Source organism: Taudactylus pleione, unplaced genomic scaffold (genome assembly GCF_031769625.1).
Source record: "Taudactylus pleione unplaced genomic scaffold, aTauple2 ptg000078l, whole genome shotgun sequence".
Taxonomy (NCBI): Eukaryota; Metazoa; Chordata; class Amphibia; order Anura; family Myobatrachidae; genus Taudactylus; species Taudactylus pleione.
The window spans coordinates 1,360,538-1,385,673 of NW_028284480.1; the positions used below are offsets into that span (position 1 = coordinate 1,360,538).

The 25,136-nt window shown below is 41.1% G+C and overlaps 1 protein-coding gene across 1 annotated transcript in view; it reads left to right on the plus strand.

The window, feature by feature from the left end:
* The window catches only part of KIAA1671 (KIAA1671 ortholog), a 216,504-nt gene that overhangs the window by 147,224 nt on the left and 44,144 nt on the right, over window positions 1-25,136 (plus strand). The window contains exon 6 of the mRNA XM_088467891.1: window positions 22,570-22,691. Coding sequence (XP_088324017.1) covers window positions 22,570-22,691 — 122 coding nt within the window. The remainder of the gene's footprint in view (window positions 1-22,569; window positions 22,692-25,136) is intronic.

Here is a 25,136-nt window from a genome sequence, read left to right on the forward strand (position 1 = left end):
AGGCTATAAACAGAATCAATGTCTTATTTTCTGATTATGAATTCACAGTTTTGTTCACAATTACACTAAAAGCACCACCCCACCCCGTTCCCAAACATTGGAGCCTTCTTTATGTATTTAAATTATGCATACATTTCAGGCTGTATTTGTATGATATTGCTATTTACTATTGGTACTTTTATACAATAAAATGTGCCTGTCTGATGTAAAAGGCATCTCATTAGAGCAGAGGTTCCCAAACTCTGCCATTACAGTCCAGGTTTTAAGGATATGCATGCTTGAGTCCAGATGGTTAAATTAAATTGACTGAGGTACTAATTAATCACTTAACTGACAAGTTTTTATTGTCAAAACCGTACAGGAATGGTCAGGGTTTTTTTTACATTTAAGTTTTTTAAAAGTATTTTAAAAAATATATTTCAATATTTTCTTTTAAAAAAAAACAAAATTAAGGGAAGTTTTGCACCCCCAACCCCCATGTCCTTAGGCCCCCATTGTAATTTCACTTCCCACCCAATCAAAAATAGCGCCCCCCCTGTGTCAAAAGATCCCCAGCAATATCAACCCCCACCCCCTTAGTGGTAACAGGTCCCCGTGGCAGAGCCCCCACCCTCACCCCCAGAAACGATGCTTCCACAGTTTAATTTTTTACACTATTTTGTTTTCTGATGGTTCAATGTACACAAACTTTGTTAATTGCACACAGTTAATTTTATACAATAGTTTTAATAACTAACTTCAGGCTGTGTCTATAAGGAGATTAAGAAACATTATTATTATTACCAGTTATTTATATAGCGCACACATATTCTGCAGCGCTTTACAGAGAATATTTTACTATTCACATCAGTCCCTGCCCCAGTGGAGCTTACAATCTATATTCCCTACCACATGCTCACACACATACACACTAGGGATAATTTTTGCTGGGAGCCAATTGACCTACCAGTATAAATTTGGAGTGTGTGAGGAAACCAGAGTACCCGGAGGAAACCAACGCAAGCACAGGGAGAATATACAAACTCCACACAGTCAGGGCCATGATGGGAAACGATCCCACGACCTCAGTGCTGTGAGGCAGTAATGCTAACCATTACACCGTCTGTGCTGCCCAACATAAATGCATTCTGTGTTTAGGCTTGTGTCCCTTTCCTAAGATATCTCATTATGGCATGCAAATATTCCAAATTACAGAAAAATCCGATTCCAAAATACTTCTGGTCCCAAGCATTTTGGACATGGGAGACTCAACCCGTGCGTAAGTGCGCGTGTGTGTGTGTGTGTGTGTGTGTGTGTGTATGTATGTTGTTGAATCGTGCAACTGAACCTTTAGTACATTCCTGCCTATAAACCTCTAAGATTCACCTGCCTAGAACCTCTAAGACAAAACCTGCCTATACCTCCTAAAACCATAAGGTGTCGCTAATTAGCGCTGTGTTTTAAATATACCATTAATAAGACTCTAAGACAGTGGAATAGCGGTCCAACGCGCTAAAGATTATTATTCAGGTAAAAGTACAGATGTTACCACGCTATGATCTAACAATGAGCGCAAACTAAATTGTACAAACATTAGGTCATAAGGTACAGTCAATACATACGCGTGCGCTCTGGGACCAGATACCGGCATCAGTAATGAAACCTTCGTCGAAACAGCAGTACAGGACCACCGCAGACTGGCATCTTGTTTCAGAGCACTCACATATATACCCGTACTGGGATAAGCAATACAATAGAATACGTTGGCAGGTTCTCATTGGTTCCTCTTCTTGCTTCTTCCGTTACGGTACAATTCATAGGTCAGTGCAAAGACTCAGACCAGCCTCTAACAGCCTGATTGTGTCCACTTTCCCGCTTGCATAATAAATCTAGTCTAAACTATGGCATACAACATTTCAAGGAGTTATTCTCTCTATCATTCATATTTCATAGCCGCATGTTCTGATCTCCTCACCGATGCCACCGGAACGCTGTGGGAAAAGAGTAGATCAGTACGGCACCAATCAATGTCCATTTGCCATTTACTAAACCATAGTTACAGAAAACATTCATTTCTTCATATGCTGACATTGCGATTAAACCAAATAATAATCATTCCTTTCGTGCTGCGGGACCATTGCTTTTAAATGTGTATGCGGGGAGAAATGACATTAAATTGTGTTGTGCGTTTGAGGGTCTGTGGGGCAGTTAGCGACCAGCACTAAGTTGGAAAGGCTTCTGTGTATGTGTGTGAGCATGCCAGTATGGGTTTGGGAAAGATCACTAAAAAGCTGGCTGTGCGTCTAAATAGCTATTTTGCGTTGTCCTATGTTTAACATGAAGTGCAGGTAAAACACCACTAATTTGCTACTTTTTGCTACATCGCGTATGTGTTAATGTGAATGCAGGGGAAAACACCACTACTTTGCTACTGCTCAAATATGTTTGTGGTGATTTTAATGTGTTGCAAAGTTATTTTATGTCTGCTAAACACCGTCGGTAGGTGTTTGGGGAAGATTGTGAAAAAGCTGTTAGTGCTACTTTTTATCAACTTTGCGTTGTGAGTAGCAAAATTGCTACTTTTAGCAATTTTGCACTCGATTGTGTACTATGGATTTTTGACAAAATGGTGCTTGTGTAAGCTTTCTTTTCTAAAATGGAGTCTTGCTGCCACTCACAAGATGGCATCTTGAGGCCAGTCACAAAATGGCGTCGTCGCGATTAAATTTTAAACTGAACTTGTCTCAGCCAATTATTCAGCTTCGACAATGTGTGTGTATATATATATATATATATATATATATATATATATATATGTGTGTGTTTATTTGAAAAAAAAAAAGAATATATATATATAATCTCTACACACCCGCACAATATCCCCAGCCAAAATTTTTTTTTAATGGACGGCATAACACCCATCCCCCCCCCCAGTGCCAAAGTCCTTCCTCCCCTGTTATCCCTCGCCCCCCTTACCTTGTTGCAGAGCGTGGTGTAGGGGGGACTGATCATCAGTCCTCCCTGCTGCAGCTGATCTCTGGACCGCGATTCTGGCAGTGATGTCGCTGCATCACTGCAGGTGGGTCCAGGGAGTCAGAGGTGATCCTTTGAAGCCAGGGGAAAGAGCAGCTGGCGTGGTTGTACGTGATGCCACCACATTCCAATATGGCTAGGATGCACAAGGGGGCTGTGCTGATTAATTTGATATTTGACGCTTGTATGCCTGTGTGCGAATGAGTCATTACAGATGGGGCCAGCTAGTTTTTTTGCTCATAGTGTGACATTCAGGCTTCTGAGTCGCGCCTTAGAACGTTGCGTGATAGCTGAACCGTGGCATTCTACAACGTAAGAGAATCCACAGCTTAACCGCTGGGAGGCGAATGCTCCACTGATGAAATATGTACTACTGAATACCATACTGTAGAAGTTGATGAATATCCCTGACAAGCGGGCCAATCACGTTCACGCAGTGTATTTGCATGTTCACACAACCACTCTTTTTAATAATATCGCAGAAGCTCGTTGAACAGTACGCAAATCAGTACACATACAGTAATGTTCGGTAGTGTAATTGCCGTGTTGTTATGACGGTATAAGCAATACATTAACAAGTCTCACGCACATGCTTCAATGAGACGGGATGAATTATTATTCACTAATGGTGGGGTTATGTGTTTACATGTACTAGCATAATCGTTTGAAAGGAAAACACATTTTATTATTGTGATTTAAAACTTTATTACACATTCTTCTACAGCCCTGATTCCATGCCGAAAACGCTGTACTATAGTGTACCGAATAACAGGTTCTGTCAGCCAATCATCAGGCAGTGCTACAAAAAATGCATTGGATATCGGACACGTGCAGTGTAGTTTAGGAAAAGCGACACCTGGTGGACAAAAAGTTGACTTAATGCTATGACTTTTTCCAGCACCATGGTATTTTCCGTTGCAGTTAATACTGAAAGGTGCGACTCAAGGCGTGACGCGAGATGTAGGGTGCGCTACATGGTGTATGGAGCAACAAACTAGCAGGGTCCATCTGTATATGGAATTTGGCGTTTAAAAAGGCTGCGGTCGTTGCATCGTATCACTTAGTATGCTAGTTCAGAGTCTGTCGCACACAGGTATACGTGATAATTGTCGCATATCAAATTAATCTGCACTGGTGCATTCTAGTCGCATCACATTGCCACTACTATGAATTTTCTCAAAAAAGATGCCCGGCACTAGTAGAGTCGCAAGGGACCTGGCTGTTTGGCGCCACTGAAGCAAAAATGTGCGAGGCCACAGCTGTATGACTTCACAAGGTAACATTACAAAGTTGTGAGACACTAGTGAATTGATAGGCCAAAAGCTGACTTTACTGTGTGTAGGTGGTAGTTACACTTCTTTGGTAAGAGGGTCCTTCCACTGGATGTTGGTGAAATAGTGTTCTCTCTTATAGGGCTAGTGTAGTTTTTATCCACCACTGTCTAAAGCGCACAGTGTAAAGACTAAATTGCCTGCCATGCTCTGCAGATTCTTGCACAGAGACATGGAGGTTGGGGAACAGTGATGTCTGGCACATTTAAAACCTAGTAGACAAGGATTTAAATCTCTGCAGGGGCAGTAGGAGGTGTTAGTAAGACTTAAAAATCGTAATTAAACTCTGTAAGTGTACGTTCGGGAGTACTGTTCATGTTATTGTACACCTACCTCTCTCATATCTCATTTCTCCCTGGTTTTCTCTTACGCTCTCCCTTCTCTCTTATAAATATTTGCTAAGAAGGCATGTCCGTGTTCAACCTGGCACACATTTCATATTAGCTGTTTGGTAGTGATGGAAGTCTGCTCACAATGTACTGCACTCAGTATGTCAGATTATAATCATTTTGGTAAACACAAGGGAAGGAGCAGATTTGTTCAGAACTCCTGCACATTAACCTCAAAAGCATCCAAATGTTTATAAATCTGTTTTCTACTTAAGCTCCCAAAACATTCTGCTCAGTAGTCCTATGGCTAGGCCCCTAAACCATTGAATCTATTTCCAAATTGCCTATAAATGTGGATGTGTTCCTGAGAAAATACCTCTCCTTCATCTTCTCTCGTCCTTGTCTTACCTCTAGTTATGGATATTGGGCCTGATTCAGAGTTGGGAATAGAGTGAGATATCTCTCTCAACTGTGAACCTGAACATACCATATTTCAATGCAAGGGGTGTAAATACATTTATTTTTTTTACATATGAGGTAAATACTGGCTGATTTTGCATGTAGCCCACAAATACTGCACAGCTTTATTATTACTCTACAATTTAGATGTCAGTTTGGAAACACTCCTCCCAAATCTAAAGCTCTCTGCACATTTTACATCTGCCCCATCTGCAGTGCGGCATGGTTTCACCAAGATGATCAGTTGAGAGAGATATCTCTCTATTCCCACGTCTGAAACCGGCCCATTGTGCAAACCTGATGTTGTAGGATAGCAGAACCTGCACAATCCTCAAAAGAAAGTGTTTTAAAATGTACAGTGCAATGCACTGTGGTATTGTTATCCTTACAAACAACGTTTAATAGATGGTAATGTGTTTTTCTGGTGAGTTAACAAAAAACCCTATAAGTTTTATTTTTGAGCTTACTGTGCAAATCGCAGTAGGTACTGTAGTTATATGACTACACTATGTGAGAACCAGTGGGTTGGTGTATCTGTTTGTAGATTCAATGAACCGACAGAGGATTGTTCCCTGCCCTTGGTGTCTGGCTTTCCATCTACTCTGTCATTATGTAGTTCTCATACATCCATACATGGTAACTGCAGCAGTAGGTAAAGCATAATCCTAGTTGGTAGAAATGGATTGCAGAGTACTGATACACTATTAGTTTTCTTAGTCTTTGAAGAAAGGTGGTAGAAGCCCATGGGGAAGCTAATGTGAGGTTTAGCAACGGATTAAGAGAAGTACAGGTATATACGTGCTGTAACAGCCCTCGTCCAGCATAGTGTGGCTTCCATAAGCACATGCCTCATCCCTCAAAAATGGGCATAATTGCAGTAACATGTTCTGGTGCCGTTGGCATTGGGCAAGCTTAGACTGCAAAATAATTAAATGCCTTTTTAAAGCGTGAAAGCAAAATTGTAGGTGTTGCCATCATCAATTATTCGACTTTGAAATCTGTGTTTTTTTTTCCCCTAAACCAAACAAAAGCAATTCTTTGTTTCCCTTTATTAATGCTTTGGAAAATGAGCCAAAAATCGCCCCTTTGTAATGTAGCGTTGGTCATTCCTGATGCACACATTACAGAAGTCCATTAAAATGTATCTACATAGTAATGTTATGTGGCAGCATAGAATTTATCCTATTTGAATTGAAAGGCTTAATGTCTTAAAGAAAAACACAGGGTCTATCACTTCCCATTGTGCTGGATGTGGGTACACACCTGACAGATATATCTGCAGATGCTGGTAGTTCATACCCACTGAACGGCTATCAACTGCTTGTGCCCTTGGGTCCGGGGGGAGCGTGTCCCGCATTCCTCCTCGTGGCTGCCGCTGTGTGTGTAAGGGCGGTCTGCAGACATATCTGTCCATCGGCTGTGCAGCACAGCCAATGCGATATGTCTGTGAACGCCAACGTTCACCGACATATCGCGGGTACGCGCTGGCCGACGGGCAGCAGATACATTGGCCGATCAATTGATCGGCCAATGTATCTGTCAGTGTGACAAAAAGTGGTAATCTAAAATTGTATTTGTTAAATATGTAAAGGAGGACATAATCCTCTTTGCGATTGCTAAAGGGGTTATGTCTCATTCATAAATGGGGACCTTGGTGCCTTTCTTCACACCAATATTTCCGCTACTTGCTTATGCCATCTTGTTTACTGGATTGCAATTTCAGAAGGTTGTGTGCATAAAGCAAAGTGCATTGCTTGAATGATTAAATGGGAAATTTTCTTATGCTTCGCTGGAATCATAAATATTGGAAAGTCTTTATTGCACGCCAGAACAATGTTGAGCAATATAGCTACTCATGTAATGTGTAGCCAGCCTAGTAGGAAGAACCCTCAGATAATACATATTATATACTGTAGGCGCATAACCTATCCAAGCATTTAATTCTAGTCTGAACAAATATACAGTACAGGTCTAAAATTTTAAAAGTGCAGTTGGACATTTGTTTATGGGGACGTAAATTGCCACATTTAAACATGAATTATGTGGGGAAGCAGAAGTCACATTTTAGTGTATACCAGCTCAGATTACAGTATTGAACTTTACATCTTATCGAATCTTAAGCTGCCCATCCACTACTAGATGCGGGGACGACTGCACGATTACGACGACATAATCGTGCCATCGTCCCCCTAGGGGTGAAGTGGATACACTGAACTTTCAGATGTTCAGTGTATGCAGATCAATCATCCCCGAACATGGCAACCTGACGGCGGTCGTCGGGTTGACCGTCTTGTTCAGGCGATGATGGATGTTAAAAATGGCTGGCGCGCTCATCGCTAGAAGTTTTTAACATTTACTGCCCGATTTGCGGGCGATTACCAAGTGATTGAGCGATCTGTCGTTATCGCTCAATTGCTAGGTTTAATTGCCTAGTGGATGGGCAGCATTAAGGTAGGTACACACCTGACAAAGATGTCTGCAGATGATGGTTGTTCATACACACTGAACGGCCATCATCTGTGTCCTGCTGCGGGTCCCGGCGACCAGGGGGCGTGTCCCGGCTGGCGGGGGCGTGTCCCACCCCCCTCCTCGCGTCTGCCGCTGTGTGTATGGGCGTTCTGCAGACCCGCCCGTACACACACTCCAATGGACAGATACGTCTGCGGACATATCTGTCCATCGGCTGTGCAGCACAGCCAATGCGATGTGTCGGTGAACGCCGACGTTCACCAACATAAGGGCGGATACACACTGCCCGACAGGCAATCAATTGTGCAATCAATTGATCGGCCAATGTATCTGTCAGCGTGTACCCAACTCGCAGCACACGTGATATGGTTAAACCCTTATATCACTTAAGTTAAAGGAACCCGGGTTGTCAGAACAAAGAGAGCCAGGACCTGTGGCAAAACTATCCACTGCCTGCTGTTTTTATAGACTGCTTAAGGTGACTGGGAAATTGGGCACTCAGTAATAACACTTTCAAACAGAAATAAGCCAAAAACCTGTCTTTTACCTGGCTTTTGATGCATGTTGTTCCCCCTTCACACAGCAAATTCCTGGGTCAAGCATTTGGACCACATAATTTGCTGATCAACCTGGGTATGTCATCTGTGTGAAAGGGTCAACCCGGGTCGCAATTCCCAGGACTTCGACCCTGTCCTGGGAATTTCGACCCGGTTGAACCTATCTAACAGAAAGGACCCGTGTTGATCAGCAAGTTACTAAATGCTTGACCCGGGAATTTCTGTGTGAAAGGGGTAATAACAAAACAGGAATTGCAATCAATATTCAGTGAGAGAGTGAGACTTTTGCTCAATTTGTAATATTTGTAATATATTTTGTGTAGTATTGAAGGCTATTCAAGTGATTTAATATTTAGGGGAGAACACTGGACTACCTTATGTCTTACAAGATTTGGAGATCCAAATTTTTACTCTTAAATATTATTATTATTATTATTATTATTATTATTATTATTATTATTATCATTTTGACTTGTCATTTTACATTCCAATATAATAAAACCAGTGTTTGGACAGGTTGTGTGCCTGTCTTTTTATATTTATATTTATATATATATATATATATATATATATATATATATATATATAATATAATATAATATAATATTTTATAGCATACATCCAGGTGAAGCACTCGGCGGACTTCAATAATCAAATCATATTTACCTGTCTTCAGGCTACATATATACAAGTGATAAGAAGTGAAAGCTTACCTTAAATACCCACTGCTATCCACTCTAGGGCGCCGGGCTCTGTCAGTCGATTTCCTGGCCGCACACAGCACTTCCGGTAGAGCCGGATGCATCCTAATAGGACTGTATCCACGACAACCCGACACCTGAAGGGGAGAGTCATAACAAGTACCAGAAAAAAAAAGCGTCCCGTGTGTAACTGAAAATAGATAAAGGGTAAAGAAAAAGAACACACAAAAATAAAACATATTAAATGTCCAGTACTGTACCTGAGGCCAGCGGTGTTGGATCAAAGAAGCAGCATAGGAATGTATACTATAATTACTACACAATAAATTAATTTCATGTACCATCTCCATAACCTAGACATTAGAGCTAGAAGAGAAATATTTCATAATATACAACTGAGAGATGTAGTGTCCTATGAAAATAGATTGAAGGAAGAGAGTTAGAGAGACACTATAATTCAATTGTTCATTCAAACCTCTTGGTTTGATAGTGTCCAAAAGATGTATCAATTTAACTTTTAAGCTTAGAATTTTCTTATTTCTGTCTCCTCTTCTTCCATCATCCTATACTTGATCTATAATCATATGGCTAAAGCTAAGACAGATTATGCTTGTATTCGGCAAAGTGCCGGGCAACAGGTTGTTCCGACCCTTTCTCATTTATAGCCGACCTTATCACCGATCTGTGCAAAGCCAGGCGCTCATTGAACGAGCGCATGGTCTTCACCACATAACTCAGACCGTACAGACATTTAATTAAATACATTACATAGGTGCTAGTGCGAGAAAGTCTGACGAATTTCATACCTACATTCTGAATGAGGATGATGAAGATATTTGCCTATCGTCATATGGCTGCATGTTAAGCACCCAGTACACTTTCTTTTTTGTTTTTTTGCAACATAGACTCACGAGACACCTGATCCACCTTAAGACTTGCCAGATGTAGAGACCTTTCTGTATATCCTCTTTGTCTGAATTTATCCATCATCTTATGTTGCAAAAAAAAACGCTTTACTGCTTATCTCTGTTTATGGCTTGAAAAAGGTTGGTGATGACGCCAGAATCCCGACACTCATCGGAATACCGGTGCTGGAAGGTAAGTAGTGGGGTAGGTGTTAGGAACTAGGGGGAGGGTTAGGTTTAGGCATTAGGGGGAGAGAAGAAACTAATGCCAAGTCGATGGCGCCACCGGCGTCATGTGATGAGCCGGCACTTTGAGATGATCTCATCTCTGCACTGGCTTTTCCTATGCCAAGAATGGGTGACCCGTTCACACTGCTTCATGAGCCGGATTGAATCCGCGTTCAACCCTGCTCGCGACCAGGGTTGAAATGCCGGCTCACTTGACCAGGCTTATTTCAACCCTGCCCTTTCACACAGCAAAATAACACGGGTTGCTGCACGCTCACGTGCAATAACCCGGGTTATTGCTGGCAGTGGAAAAGGGGTATTAATTAAGAGAGAGCCCATTTTTAGGGTTTGAGTGACAGTGAGTGGCCTTGGTGAAGTTCAACATAGGCAAAAAACTAATCCTGGTCAAGTACACTACCATGCCAAATTTGGTGGATTTAGGTCCAAAACTCTGGCCGTGCATAAAAGACAGACAGACATGCTTTCTCGCTTATTATATCTTGTATTTAAAATTCGTTGGTTTGTCTGTCTATCTGGTTATGCATTTGGTCACCCCTGCAACGATTGGGATGAAAGCAATGCAAGGTGGTCCAGTTGGATCCTGGCCAGGTATTTGGGGGTCTAGGGTCCAGGTCGGACCTCCCATTGTTGTACGCTGGGCAAAGCTTTGACCTGAGGACCCTGTTCTGAGCCTTCCACTGGATGGATTTGGACGAAAACTTAAGAGTGGTAAAATTGGATCCCCAAAGACATACCATGGGGTTGAGGTCCCAGGCGGACCTCTCGTTGGCGTATGCTGGGCAGAACTTTGACCGGGGAAGCATTTCCTGGGCCTTCCACTGGATGGATTTGGATGAAAACTTCAGAGGTGTGGCAATTGGTCTGGGATGCCTAATGGAGTGGTTGGGTCCCGATCGGACCTCTTGGCGGAGTACACTGGGTAGAACTTTACTCATGGATGTGTTAGAAGAGTTACTATTGTTTAAAATGTTGACAGTTACATCCAATTCATTGCTAACTTATAATAGCTTAAAGAGATTTAAACCCGGGCAATAATATAATTGGAACTATCTTTATTATCAATTACATACAGTAATAGACAACTCTATTGCATTGTTCATTTATTATTGGCAAGTGTTAACTAAACAGATTTTAGACATTTTGTAACCATAGATGTCAATAACACATATATTAGCAGATCAGGGTTACACATAACCTTTTTACAGTGCATACAACTGAAGGGAATGTACATTAATCAACGGCAAAGATTAATGCCTGATTGGCAAAACTGAATCTTTTAAATATGTTAGGGAAGCAATAATACTTTATGACTGCAAAATATTGTAGATGTTTGTACTGGCACAGATCAGTTAATAGATGAATGATTCATTTATTTCTGTTTTTTTCCTTCAATAAAAGAACATTCACCTATTCTGCTAACAAGTGCACATTTGATCTCTCACCTTAATAGGTGTATCATTCACTAAAATAAAAAAAAAGCACGGGCCGCATGTTACGTGCACTTTTACACATGAAGAACAACAGAGTAAACAGTGGAACTTTTTAACTTAACTGGTGTGTAGCTAGTCTGTATTTTCCTCTAGGGTGCTGCGGCACCCTGGACTTCCGCTGGGGTGCCACAGGTTGGTGGTCCTGTACTAAATAAAATTATTTCTGGTCAATGTAAAAGGCAAAACCAGTGCTGGTAACTGTCAAAAATAAACTAAGTGGATAAAAAGAAGCACAACCCTGCCCACCATAACATAACTGAACTTAAGGATGACAGATCAGCTCAGTTTACTTAATTTATTCATTTTTGCAGAGTTTCTCAACTAGTAACTTTTGGCCTAGGTGTGCCATGAAAAAGAAAAATGCTGAATTCTAGGATGCCATGATTCAAAACAGTTTGGGAACCACTGCTCTAGTGTACAGATGGGTCTTTATACATCTAGCCTCCTTGTGCGTTAAATAGCCCTTCTAGTCCCGCTATGGCGAGGCGTGACTCTGTAGCGCTGTGCGTCTTTTGTGCGACTTTTTACCTTCAAATGCATCGTATTCGCACAGATGCGAATAGTTAGCACAAGCAGCTTCTGCAGATTAAAATTAGATGCAGTATGCCTATGTTCTGTGAGCGAGTGTGGGTGTATCTGCATGTAAATGCTACGTTACAGTGTCAGCCACTGTAATGAAGAGTTTTGTATTCAGATACACCGGCAGTCGCACACAGAACATAGGCATGCTGCATATCATTTTAATCAGCAGAACTGCTTGCACTAAATATTAGGTAAAAAGTTGCATGAAAAGACGTTTGGTGCTAACAAGGCACACGGAGCTACCTCGTTATGTGTGGCACAACTTGTAGCGCACGGAGGATAGATGTATGTGGATACATCTGTAAGCTCTTGAGAGCCAGGCCCCTTCTTGCTCTTTGTCACGATGTAATGTACGTATTTCATTATGTATTTCTGTAAGTTGTGCTCTTGTATATAACAACGCTGTTTGTAGACCTTTGTACGGCTCTGTGGAACCTTTGTGGCGCCTAATAAATAAAATAATAATGTGACCTGCCTTGGTTCTCCTGTGAAGAATAATTTCAACTGGGATCAGTTCTGCAGTAACCCAGATACTACTGTATGCATAAATAAAGTGTGCATAATAACATGCATGTACTGAGTCCTAGAGTAGTTGAACCCAGGACCTATTGCTAGGTATAGACCTTTTGATGCATTGATAAAGCAAAGGTAGACCAGGGTCCATGCTGGACAAACATAGACAGCTTGGTTGGCCAATTTGATATATGAACAAATTAGGCAACCATTGATCTTTGTGTAAGGTAAAAAAACGATTTCTTTGGGGGAGCGATCAGAAAAAAATGGACTGCTTATGACATGTTCCTAATTGCGGTGGCTGTATGTGTACATGTTTCATCTAACCAGACTGCTTGGTTCTGATGTAATTCATTCAGGTCCACTAGGAAATGGCTGAATTTGTGGTGTTTTGATTACTGTATGATAGTTACAATAGCAGTAAGCACCACTTTATAGTCATGTATCTGTATAGTGATGGCATTTAAAAAAAAAACACCTTTTGAGCTGCTGAAATCCAATATAAAATATCGTATAGTATTTTATTTAACTGTGAAAAACTAGGATTCCTGCTGCTAATAATATATAAAATTAGACCCCACTTAAACTTTTTATAGACCACATTTTGAACAATCTGATATCTTTCGTCTAGGAAAAGCGAAGCTAAAAGGAAGAGGTTTGCTGACATAAATAATGAATCTGTTAGGTGTTTCTTGTGAATGCCTGCTTGGTAACAGTGACCTCACCCAGGCATGCAAGCCATGTACCCATACTTATTACAGATGTGTCCTCTACATCATTGCTGCAGTCACAGCAAACAGACCCTCTCAATGCACCATGGTTTTGTGTGACTGCTAGCGCCAGACGTCTTTATTGTGTCTCTTATGCCGAAAATGAGGCTTCGTGGCAATGAATGATCCCACGGGAGCGCGCACTGGCCGATATACCCACACACGGAACAATATCAGCAATATCGTTCCAATCCATGAGATCGTTCACTATTTTGCTCCATGTGTGCGGCACTTAAAACGTATTTTTGGGGAAAAAAAAAAAATGCATGGGACTTTGCTGCTCACTCGCACCAGACGTCTCACGTCGCACAGCGTATTTAGGCTAGATGAATGAGGACACAGCTGTTCACCTTTTTACATATTGTACAGTATGGCCTATTTCACACCTGACTGTTTTGGCTGGCCGTCAAAAAAACGCAGCTATTCAATTCAACGTGCTCTTTGGGCAGGCAATGGATTTCTTCTCGCACCCCCCTGGGGATGCGAGGAGAAATCCGACAAAAGTGCCGGGCATGCAGCTGTTTGCCGGCTTAGCACGCGCCCGGCACTTTAGTTGGAGAATGCCGGTTACCGCGCCTTAACACCCAGATTAAGTCGCAAGAACCGGCATTCTTTGACCTACCTGCTCTTTAAGCAGAGGTGTTTTTATTCAGGAAACTACTGCTGTGGCTTAGCCAACTACTGCGGTGGGTTATATATTTATTATTTACTGGTCTGAAAAAAACATGATGGCTGATTTTAAATTTGCTTTCGGCATCCGTTATGTTTTAAATGAATACAGTGCTAGTTACATGGATATCATAAGACCATGAGTGTGGATCCTGGATTTCTCTAATCGTTCGTATATCCGTTGATTTCTCTGCTGGGGTCCGTGTAAGTGTGCACTACTAATATGCTTACAGTGCTTCTGTAGTGTATTACTGCCACTGTTTAGGAAGTGAAATTTACAGCAGAAAGTAATAAATGTGAATTTTATGAGGAACTATAAACCTCTCCATATCAGCTGTGCCGACATGAAATAGAATATTAAAAGATGTTCTCAGCTGTCAACACCTTCCGGATACACATCGTAGAAAAAGCCCCCCAGGGTCACATAATAAATCACTGGTGGTTTTGTGTTGTTTCCAATAGCAAAATGTAATAAATAGTGTCAGCATTTGCATATATGTTTATGTGAGCATGTGCATGGTTGCATGAATATTTATTAATCAAAATGCAGGAATTTTTCAGTAATCTATTATTTATTTCTGCTCAGTCCTATCTAATTCTGCAAAATCTGGTTGTATCAGAATCTTTAAATATTAGATCTTTTTTTTATTTGTGCAGTAATAGCTACTGCATAAGTGTAGGGAGAGAATTAATGCCCATTGTATTTTACATCACGGTCAGACTGTAATGTATGTGTAATACAAGACCTATCTGATTTTAGACAATGGTATTTCAAATATGGACAACTTCAAACAACTGTAGGATAGTATTATTTTATCATGAGGCAGATATATATTTTTGGGGGGGATGTAGTTCATATCCCGGCAGTCGGGATGCCAGCGCCCAGAAAGCTGGCGCCGGAATCCCGACACCAGTCAGAATCCCAGCGCCAGAATCCCGATCGCCAGCATCCTGGCTGTAACTATTGGGATTAGGGGGAGGGTTAGGCAGCGGAGGAAAAGGTTAGGTTTAGGCTGCGGGGGGAGGGTTAGGTTTAGGCTTCGGGGAAGGAGGGTGAAGGTTTAGGGGTAGGGTTAGTGTTTGTATACTTACCTGTGGGTGTCGGCCATGTAATCCAGTCCGGGATGCTGGTGTCGGGATAAGGCAAGGCTATGCAACAAAGCAGATTTATTCATGGATTTTTGAGGGGCACAAAACTACTTTTAGGTCTTAAAAAAAAAAAAAAAAAAAGAAGTTATTTGTTAACATGGAAAGCCATTGCTTTAACTGAACCTGATAATTATTTTATGTATTTTTGTTTTGTTGCACAGTGGTTTTTAAGAAATGCAAGATGAATGTGTGGAACTGGTTGTGTTGTGGTTTATTTATTAATATTATTGCTCTGGGCCTGCAACAGATTCTTATTGGTGGTGACCACTACCCTTTTCACAATCTCTCTCTGTCTGACCTCTTCTTGTGACTTCTTTTGTCAGACCCCTTTCTTGCAATCTCACCCCTATACCACCACATAAAGGAGGCATAGAGAAACAGTGTGTGTACTAGCTCTGGCCCTAACAATGCTAGTATCAAGTGGGGATGTAGTTATGAGACCGGTGGACTCAATACCGACAGGGAAATCCCGACTATCTTAAGCCGCCCATACACTGTGCGATATGCACCTTGCGACGCGACGGGGGATACAACGGCCGACATATTGGGTGGTCCCCAAACACGGTGCGATTGGGTGGCCGACCGCCTGATATGCCGGTGCCCCCCTCCCCCACCCGCATGGGATCGTACATTGCATCCCCAGATCAAATGAACCTGCAGTAAGATCTGGAGGTGCGATGTACAACCCCACGGGAGCGCCAATGGCCGATAGCATGCCCATATACTGTACAATATAGCAGTGATATTGTACCAATCCGTCGGATCGGCTGCTATATTGCTCCGTGTATGGGCACCTGTAATCCCGACGCTGGAAAGCCGAAGGATGCCAGCCTGAATGAGGCGAGTCCAGGGTACCCTTAGCGTTAGCCACGGGGTGGGGGCTGTATGGGAGCGTAGTGCAGTTAGGGGTGGGGGGGAGGCTAGGGTTAGGTCCCCCGTAGTGGGGAGGGTTAGGGTTAGGCACCATTGGGGGAGTATTAGGGTTAGGCACCACTGGGGGAGTGTTAGGTTTAGGCATGAAGGGGAGGGGGTAGGTTTAGGCATTAACGGGGAGGGTAGGGTTAGGCTACAAGAAGGGTGGGTTAGGCGGGGAAGGGCGGAGGGTAGGTACACTTTCCCAACCCCTGGAAAGCCGAAGGATGCCAGCCTGAATGAGGCGAGTCCAGGGTACCCTTAGCGTTAGCCACGGGGTGGGGGCTGTATGGGAGCGTAGTGCAGTTAGGGGTGGGGGGGAGGCTAGGGTTAGGTACCCCTAGTGGGGAGGGTTAGGGTTAGGCACCATTGGGGGAGTATTAGGGTTAGGCACCACTGGGGGAGTGTTAGGTTTAGGCATGAAGGGGAGGGGGTAGGTTTAGGCATTAACGGGGAGGGTAGGGTTAGGCTACAAGAAGGGTGGGTTAGGCGGGGAAGGGCGGAGGGTAGGTACACTTTCCCAACCCCTGTCGGGATACCAACCATCGGGATGACGCTGTCGGTATTCTGACAGGAGGCATCCCGACAGCCGGCATTACATACCAATTCCTGTCAAGTGTATGTTGTGACATAAAAATTACTGTGGCATATACATTGGTGTTATTTCAGTATATTCTCTATGAGAAAGCTACAGAACAGGTTATAGCATGTAATAGCATATATGCTGGCTGAAAGTGGGAAGAGAAATGACACTAAACATGGATTATTGTGTGAGAGTATTTTTAACTGCTCAAGCAATGAGAAATGAACACCTGGATTTAAGCCACCCACATGTGCGGCCCAATTGCCAATGATCCTGTTGTTCATCTGAGGTCAAGTGGTAGTACCGTATATTTCCATGTACAGCCAATTTAAAGCAGATCACCGTCATCCCAGCATGTTTACTACTCACTAGTTTGTATTTTCCAATTGTAAAGCGCAACGGAATATGCTGCGCTATATAAGAAACTGTTAATAAATAATAAAATAAATACTGTAAAGTCTCTTCTCTTCCATTACTGCTATATGTAGTAACAGAAGTATATTTCTGAGTTTATTCATTGCTCTTTTTGGTTGCCCAGCAACTGTGAGCATGCAGCATCTGACATGAAGTATGCAATCCATCACAATAAGCTTACATGTGACTATCCATATATTGGCCTTTCAATGTTTATTTCAGGGAGTTTATGGGTCTCCTGTTTGTGGGTCTTTTATTTATTTTTATTTATTTTTTTACACTTGCAAAAATGTCTTTCAGTGTTAAACATAGCATATCATAAAAAGTAGAGGAAAAAAATGGGAAATGATCCTATGTGGGAGGTGTCAGGCTTAGGCAGAGAGGATTTATGGGTAAAAGGATTGTGGGGCTTCAACAAGAGAGAAGGGATGGTGCCATAGGAATGGATTACAAGGGACGAAACATGGTGTTTCAATAGAATGGAGGGTGTTGGTGGACCGAATTCTGTGGGAGGGAGGAGAGTGTTCCATGATTAAAGGTGTAATGGGGGGCATCCACTAGACGATTTTATCCCTGTCCAACCTCTTAACGATTTTCCCTTGAAGTTTCCCTTGAAATATGATCTTCCACTCTGCAAATCTTTTGCAGATCTTTTGCAAATTGTTCAAACGATTTGCAAAAGATCTAACAATAAACTATGTTGTTTTAATCTGTGATTGAGAGCTTTCAGCTATAGTGGGCAGACAGTGGTTCATCGTTTGATCGTTCAGCGTGAACGATGTGTAAACGATGTGTAAACATTTTGTAAGCAATCAAGTGAAATTGACCTGCATGTTCAGTCGATGGAGGAGACGATCAAACGACCAGCGGGAGCGCGCATCGTACATCGTTAGAAATAATTACTGCACGATTTGCAAACGATGTTCAAACAATGTTCGAACGATTATCGAACGATTTTATCATAATCGTTCAACTTTATCGTCTAGTGGATACCCCCCTTAAGGCAGGGGTGGCCAGACTTTCTGACTTGGCAATCTACTCTAAATGACAAAAAAAATTTTTTTGATCTACCAAAGTACAGAATCATCTTAATGCAGTAGTATTTAGGTTGCTATGAGGCGTTTTGTAGATAGATGTACACCGGTCTCAGAACAATTGATTTAGTGCTGCTTTATAACATGTGACACATTGGCATTTTGTAGATGAATGTTCGCAGACCTCAAGACAATTAATTTAGTGCTGCTTTATAAAATATCACACACTCGCATTTGATAAATATATATATTTTTTCAGCCGGCACAGTATTTCTGTTGCTGCTGTTCACGCAAGCCCCCAGAATTAAAATTTTCCCCCAAAAAAAGGCGCCAAACGGAGAGCTCTCCTGACACGTCTGCTCCCTGTCAGCATTACCATCAAATGGCGGGCAGCGACGCTGACACAGGCGCAATACCTGGCAATACCATCTGACAGCTTTTGCCAATACGGATCACCGTGTACTTATTGGCTGGCACTGAACAAAATGACCCCAGAAGCCAATAGGAATCACCTTGATTCCTATTGGCTAGTGAGTCGCACCTGACTGGAAAGACATGGCAGCCAGTCGTGGCGCAGCACCCCACCGGTAATTTCAGCACAGAAGCCAATAAGACTCGCAATGATTCTTATTGAACGCTGCTGGCAGGGCCAACGTGATCGACTGGCCGCATGTCTGCAGTCGACCAGTCAATCGCGATCAACTGTTTGGCCAACTCTGGTGTAAGTGGACCAGACACCTCGAAGGATAAGGCCATGTTACTTTCTGGCTTCTGAATAAGATGTATTTTCAGGATTTTATGACCCTGGCAGAGCAGATTACGGCAGCTTCTAACCTGGCGACCTAGCAGAATAGTACACTAGTGCAGAAGGACTTCTCAGCAGCAGATCTCTGGAAGTGGGTATAAGAAACCCTACATCATGGGGAGAATGGAGGATGCAATTGGTTGATAGAGGCATTGTTGGCTGTGCTAGGAATGCTCTTAGTAGGGTCTTTATTTGTGATTTACAGGGGCATAACTAGACATTTATGAGGCACCCTTGTCCTCCATCCTCAGGAGGAAGATGCCAGTATCACTATTTTTTACTTATGGGTTTTATAGCTGCCACTGCTGCACCCCCTGCAATGGGCGTCCTTTTATAGCTATATACAGATATCACAGCATATTTTAAAAAGTTCTTGTGATGTAAATCTTTCCATCACTTCAAATGACAATTATTCTGTGGCAACTGGAATGCAGAGAGAGAGAGATCATCTGAATTCTATGAAAATGTTATATATAAATATATAATCTGCTCTCCAGCATTTTTGGCCTTCCTACCCACAAGGGAAAGTTTTTAATTACTTAATATGACAGCAAGGAGTCAGTATAAATAGTGCTCTTATCCTGAACCATATAATTTCACTAACTACACACCCACTTGGGAGGCAAGTCTTTACTTACATGTCGCTGTACCTTTTTGCCTGTGACACAGCCAGATCTTGCAAATTGTGCAGCCCACGTCTGTCTCCATGCAGCGAGAACAACTTTTATTGTTAGCTATGACTCATACTTAATATTCTTTTTACTTTTCTGTAAGCTACTGAGCAGGCAAATTAAAAAGTAACACTTACTCCCATTTACTTTTTTTTCAATCATTATATTTACTAACATAAAGACCATACAAATCAAACTAATAACTCTTTTCCCAATAAATAGTGATATTAAGATAAAACACAGATGTCATCTTTACATTTTAAGTTGCTATGCTTCTCAGATGAAGTAAAATATATACGTCTAGATCTCAATTAATCTGTGCCCTTACTAGCCTGTTACTTATTTCTTTAGTGTCTATATACTCAAATATTGTACTCTAGAAAGCTACACTACGTGGCCAAAAGTATGGGGACACTCCCGTCTAATTTGTGTGTTTGGCTATTTTGGCCACACCCATTGCTTACAGGTAGATACAGACAAGCATAGAGCTATATAAGCTCCATAGTCAAACTATTACTGTAGAAAAGGTCATACTGAAGCGCTCAGTCACTTTCAATCTGGCACTGTCATAGGATGCCACCTTTCCAACAAGTCCATTCATCAAATTGCTGCTCTGGTCAACTGTAATTTCTGTTATTGTGAAGTAAAAACATCTAGGAGCACCAACAGCTCCAGCCACAAAACATAGCCCACACAAGCTCACAGAATGGGACCACCAAGTGCTGAAGAGAGTAGCACAATGGTTTCCACATTTTTTTGAATCATGGCACCCTAGAGTATTAGAATATTTTTCATGCCACCCTTAGGCTAAAAGTTTCTTATTGCGAAAGTCTGCAAACATTATTAAATTAAGTAAATTGTGCCCATTTGTCATCATGGTTGGGATTCTGTTTGTCCGTGTATTTTATGATTGGCAGCCAAAAGTTCTGATTTTACCTATCCCTTGGACCATAAATAATTTGATTTTGTCTGGAACCACCAACCCATGGCACCCCTGCAAGTGCCTCAAGGCTCCCCATGGTGCAGCACATAATGTTTGTCTTTCCTCGGTTGCAACATTTAATGCAGAGTTCCAGACTGGAGACGTCTTCAGCACATGAAACGTTTGATGTGAGCTTCATGTAGTGGGTTTCCATGGCCAAGCAGCAGATCATAAGCCTCAAATCGCCATGGCCAATGCCAATGCTTGAGTCGTGTAAAGTAGACTCTGGACTAGTGAAAAATAGCTATCTGGAGTAACAAATTGCACATCACCATTTGGTGATCTGAATCTAGGTTTGCCAGTTGCAGGAGAATGCTTTCTGTCGGAATGCATACTGCCAACTATAAAGTTTGGTGGTGCAGGAATATCAATCTGGGGCAGTTTTTCATGGTTTTGACTGGCATACTTCCAATTGAGGGATGTCTTTGTTCTTTAGAAGGTTATGGTATATTGTAGCATAGTGTGCCACCAACTTTGTGACAGCCATTTTGGGAAGGGCATTTCCTCTTTCAGCAAAACATGTACCCCCATGTACAAAGTGAGGTCCATCAACATTTGCAGACATGGAAAACTTGACTGCCTTGCACAGAGCTTTAACCTTAATACCATAGAACACATTTGGGGTGAATTGGAATGTCAACTGCAATCCAATTATCGCCCAACAAAAGTACTCAAACCTCCTATATGCTTTTGTGGCTGAATGGATGAGAATCTCACAGCCATATTCCAAAATGTAATGCAACTCCTTACCGGAAGAGTGTTATAGCAGTAAAGTGTTGGCATACTGGATGTTAATGGATTGGGATAAAATGTACAGTATGCATATATTGGTGTGATGATCATAGTTTTGGCCATGTAGTATGTTTACAATTTGGAAATATTGATGGAGCGATTATAAATGGGATGAAAGAACATTCTTATTCAGCATTGCACATAATATTATAATCTGTATGTTTTATGCATGCACAATGTTCTTCAATGTGTCAATTCATTTTAACACTGTACTAGGGATATACATATGAAATAAAATCAGTGAATCCCAACCAGTGTATATTGATACATATTTGTGTCACAACCAGGTTGACAAAATAAAACAATAGACATGGCAAAAACAAACAGTTCAAATTATTTGAAGACATGCAGTTACTTTCTTATGTAGCATACACTATGTTGCTATAAAACAAATTGGCTTTTATCTATCCTGTTTTCATATATGCATCTATTCAATTTTGCTTCTAGATTAATTTATTACAATATTTTAATATTAATGTGCCACTATAAATTTAGTTGCCTTCCACAACACAAAAAAGGTTAGGAATCGCTGCACTGGAAGAGCTGGGTACACACTCTGCAGATCTGATGCACACCCCAATCCTCGGTGCAGTTATCTGATCTGTGTGCAATTATCAGTTCCCTGTGTACCTTAGTGTCTCGCTCTCTCACTATCCTCTGTCCCTCTCACTCAAGCAAAAGTACTATTCTTGTAAATTATAGGAATGCATTGTGCAACATAGGCTACATATACAAGGAACTGTATTTAATATGTATAAAAGCAGCAATGCTTTACCTTGTTATAGTTTTTTTGCATCCTGCAGATGTAAATGTATTTTTGCGTATGTCTGTTCTGTTGAATTGACATGACTACGTTCCCTTCTTATATGCACACACTATTTCCATTGGGGACAGTCAAAGTTAGGGAAGTATGGTTTAATTTTTATGTAGATTAACATTGAGTTAAGATTGCCTGTATGTTATACATATAACCTTTATGCATATTTATATACTATAGTAAGGTTTAAATGCTAAATAAAATGTTTAATCACTAATGGTGGCAAAACAACTTCAAAGTGCAAAATTGTTTACATGAATAAGAGTGCCAACTGTTTTTTGTTCTAAAACCGATTTTCTTAATGTTCTTTTGTATTTCTTTTTATTGTTTATGTATTTTATACTTATTAATATTTTTGTGTTTTATATTCTCAGGACCATATAAAGCAGTGTTTCTCAAGATCCTCTACATCCAACAAGGACACAGACTCGATTGTGCAAGAACCTGACAGACAATATGGTACATGGAGCCAAGACAAGCAACATACTGAGGACAGGTGAGTTATTTCTTCCTTCTGAAATGGTTTAACATTTGTGCCATTATTACATTTAAGAAAGTAAAGCTTCTGGTGTACTTATATGTCAGATAACTGCATCCTAAAATGCTAGTGGCACTAATTCAAGGGACTTATGTCACTGATCCTCCATTGACATTATTTAACATGCCGTAACTGTGTTGACTTCTTTAACTGATAAACCTGCTAATGATCACTTCTTGCTACCATAAAACATTTTGTTGAGCTGACACATAATTAAACGTTCCAGATTGCACACAATACAGCTAGAATATTGCTAAGAAAAAGCATTCACAGTAAAAATTATTAACAATCATAATAGCCGCACTTGCAGTTCAAATGAAATGTGTAAGCAGATAAGGTTTACCGTACTTTAAGAACATCACATAAATATTATAGCAGCTGGGAATGGATGATTCATTTTCTGCAACGTCCAACAGTGATCCCAGCAGGCAGCCACCAAATTTCACAGTGACGTCAAACTGAGTTTCAAGTTATTTTGGCTTTTTACCAGGAGCATGACTGGATGGGTCATCAGTATAATTTATAGGTTGTGGATAGTGTAGTCGTTAGCATTGCAGAATGTGAACCTTCATTAACAAAATGTTACCCTTTTTTTGTGTGGTGAGGATGAGTGAGGTATTGGCACACCACAACCTGCTTACGTTTGAGAATTTGTTTTATTTATTTGAGTTTTATGGTTCTGAGCTGAAGAAAATTCTTACTGCATTTTATTTTTATTTGTTAATTTTATAATAATTTGCAACATATTGCACTATGCATTAAAGCAATCATGATAAAATTATATATATAACCTACAATGACATGAAACAGAAGGTAAATATGTCCCTGCCCAAATGAGCTCACAATGTAAGAGGAGTGCTGAACTTTTTGGGGGGAATTCAGTTGTTTTCTCATGTCCGCCAATAGATGGTGTCCACCGGCATTGATTCAGTTGTTCTGCCGTTTGGCGCCCCGTAACAGCAGCTGCACACATTTCATGCTCGCAGCCTCCTGAAACCCGGTGCTTTTGTGAGCGTCAAAAGTAATGGACGCTCGATCAGACCAACAATTGAATTGCTATGACGAGCGCCCATAACTTTGGGCGCCAAAAAAAAAACAATTGAATCCCCCCACAATATGTAAGGTACCGGAATAATAATGTAGCTGCTAGTGGCTATTATAATGCAGCAGCATTATCTTCCACCAATAGTTACGCAGCCCTTGGGGAGAGGCATTTCTGTGCTGCTACTTGAGGTGTCATTTGTTTTGAATGAGGTGACCAGTAAAATGTGAATACATGAGCGATAAACCAGTCGTCGTAGAAAGGTTAAGACAGTCAGGAGTCACTAACTAATGACTGTCCATCACTATTTATACCAACTGAATTTCCTTCCTCCTCTTGTGCTGGAGAAATGTTTTGTGTTCTCGCAGTTACCTATTTAAATAGACATCTCCGCTATGGGAGTGCATGTGATATTACTTGAACAAGAAATTTAAATAAAACTATAAAAACATATTTTCTTAAGACATTTCAGTTTGTGAAGACAGTGGGAAATATCATCTACATTCAGCTGTAGAGTTCAACTGTTCTTTTTTCCTGCAGTGTTTTATTATCATCTCAGCATAGAAAGCAATATGGCAGAGTTTACTATCTATTTCATCCATAAACTGCCTGTTTTTCAGTCATGCCCATGAGACTCACTGCTTTGAGTAAATATACATGTATTTTACAAAATAGGCAAGTAATTATATTGTTCATGTGGTAACCAAGTGAATATATTATTCATGTGGTAACCAATCAAATTTGCGATACAACATGTAACAATGTAATCATTTGTTATACTTGGAATCTCAAACTGCATAGGAGGGGATGTGTCATAACCATACTTAATGCTATGACCTGTAACAGAAAGTATAATTGCACTGGGCAGTAACTCTTCTTTTTACTGCATGACTGCAATAAACTTTTATAATGAGACTTTAAAGTTTCATAACAAGGGATTTAAAGAGTCCTCAGAACAGGGCTATGTGAAGTGGTTAAAACCTAATTCATATATTTAAATCATATTGAACAACCACAGATAACATTGGTATGTTATACTGACTTATACCAGTTTGGCACACACTGTACCTTTGCTGACTGTGATCTCACACATTGTTGCAGTGCTATAATAGCTGATCACAAAGTAATAAATGCATAATAATGGAAATGCTCTCATGGCCACGTGCACACAATCGTTTTTAGGAGAATGGAAATATTAGAGCAGAAACAGGGCAGCTCTTCTAGTTCTCTTCTAGTCCTTGTTCCCTCATCAGAGCCTCTGCAGATTGTGTGCACTGTCACTCTCTCTATACAGATCAGTGATCTCTATGCAAGTATCCCCCTCTCCTACGTTCTCGTGTCCAAAACTGGAACCGAAGGGA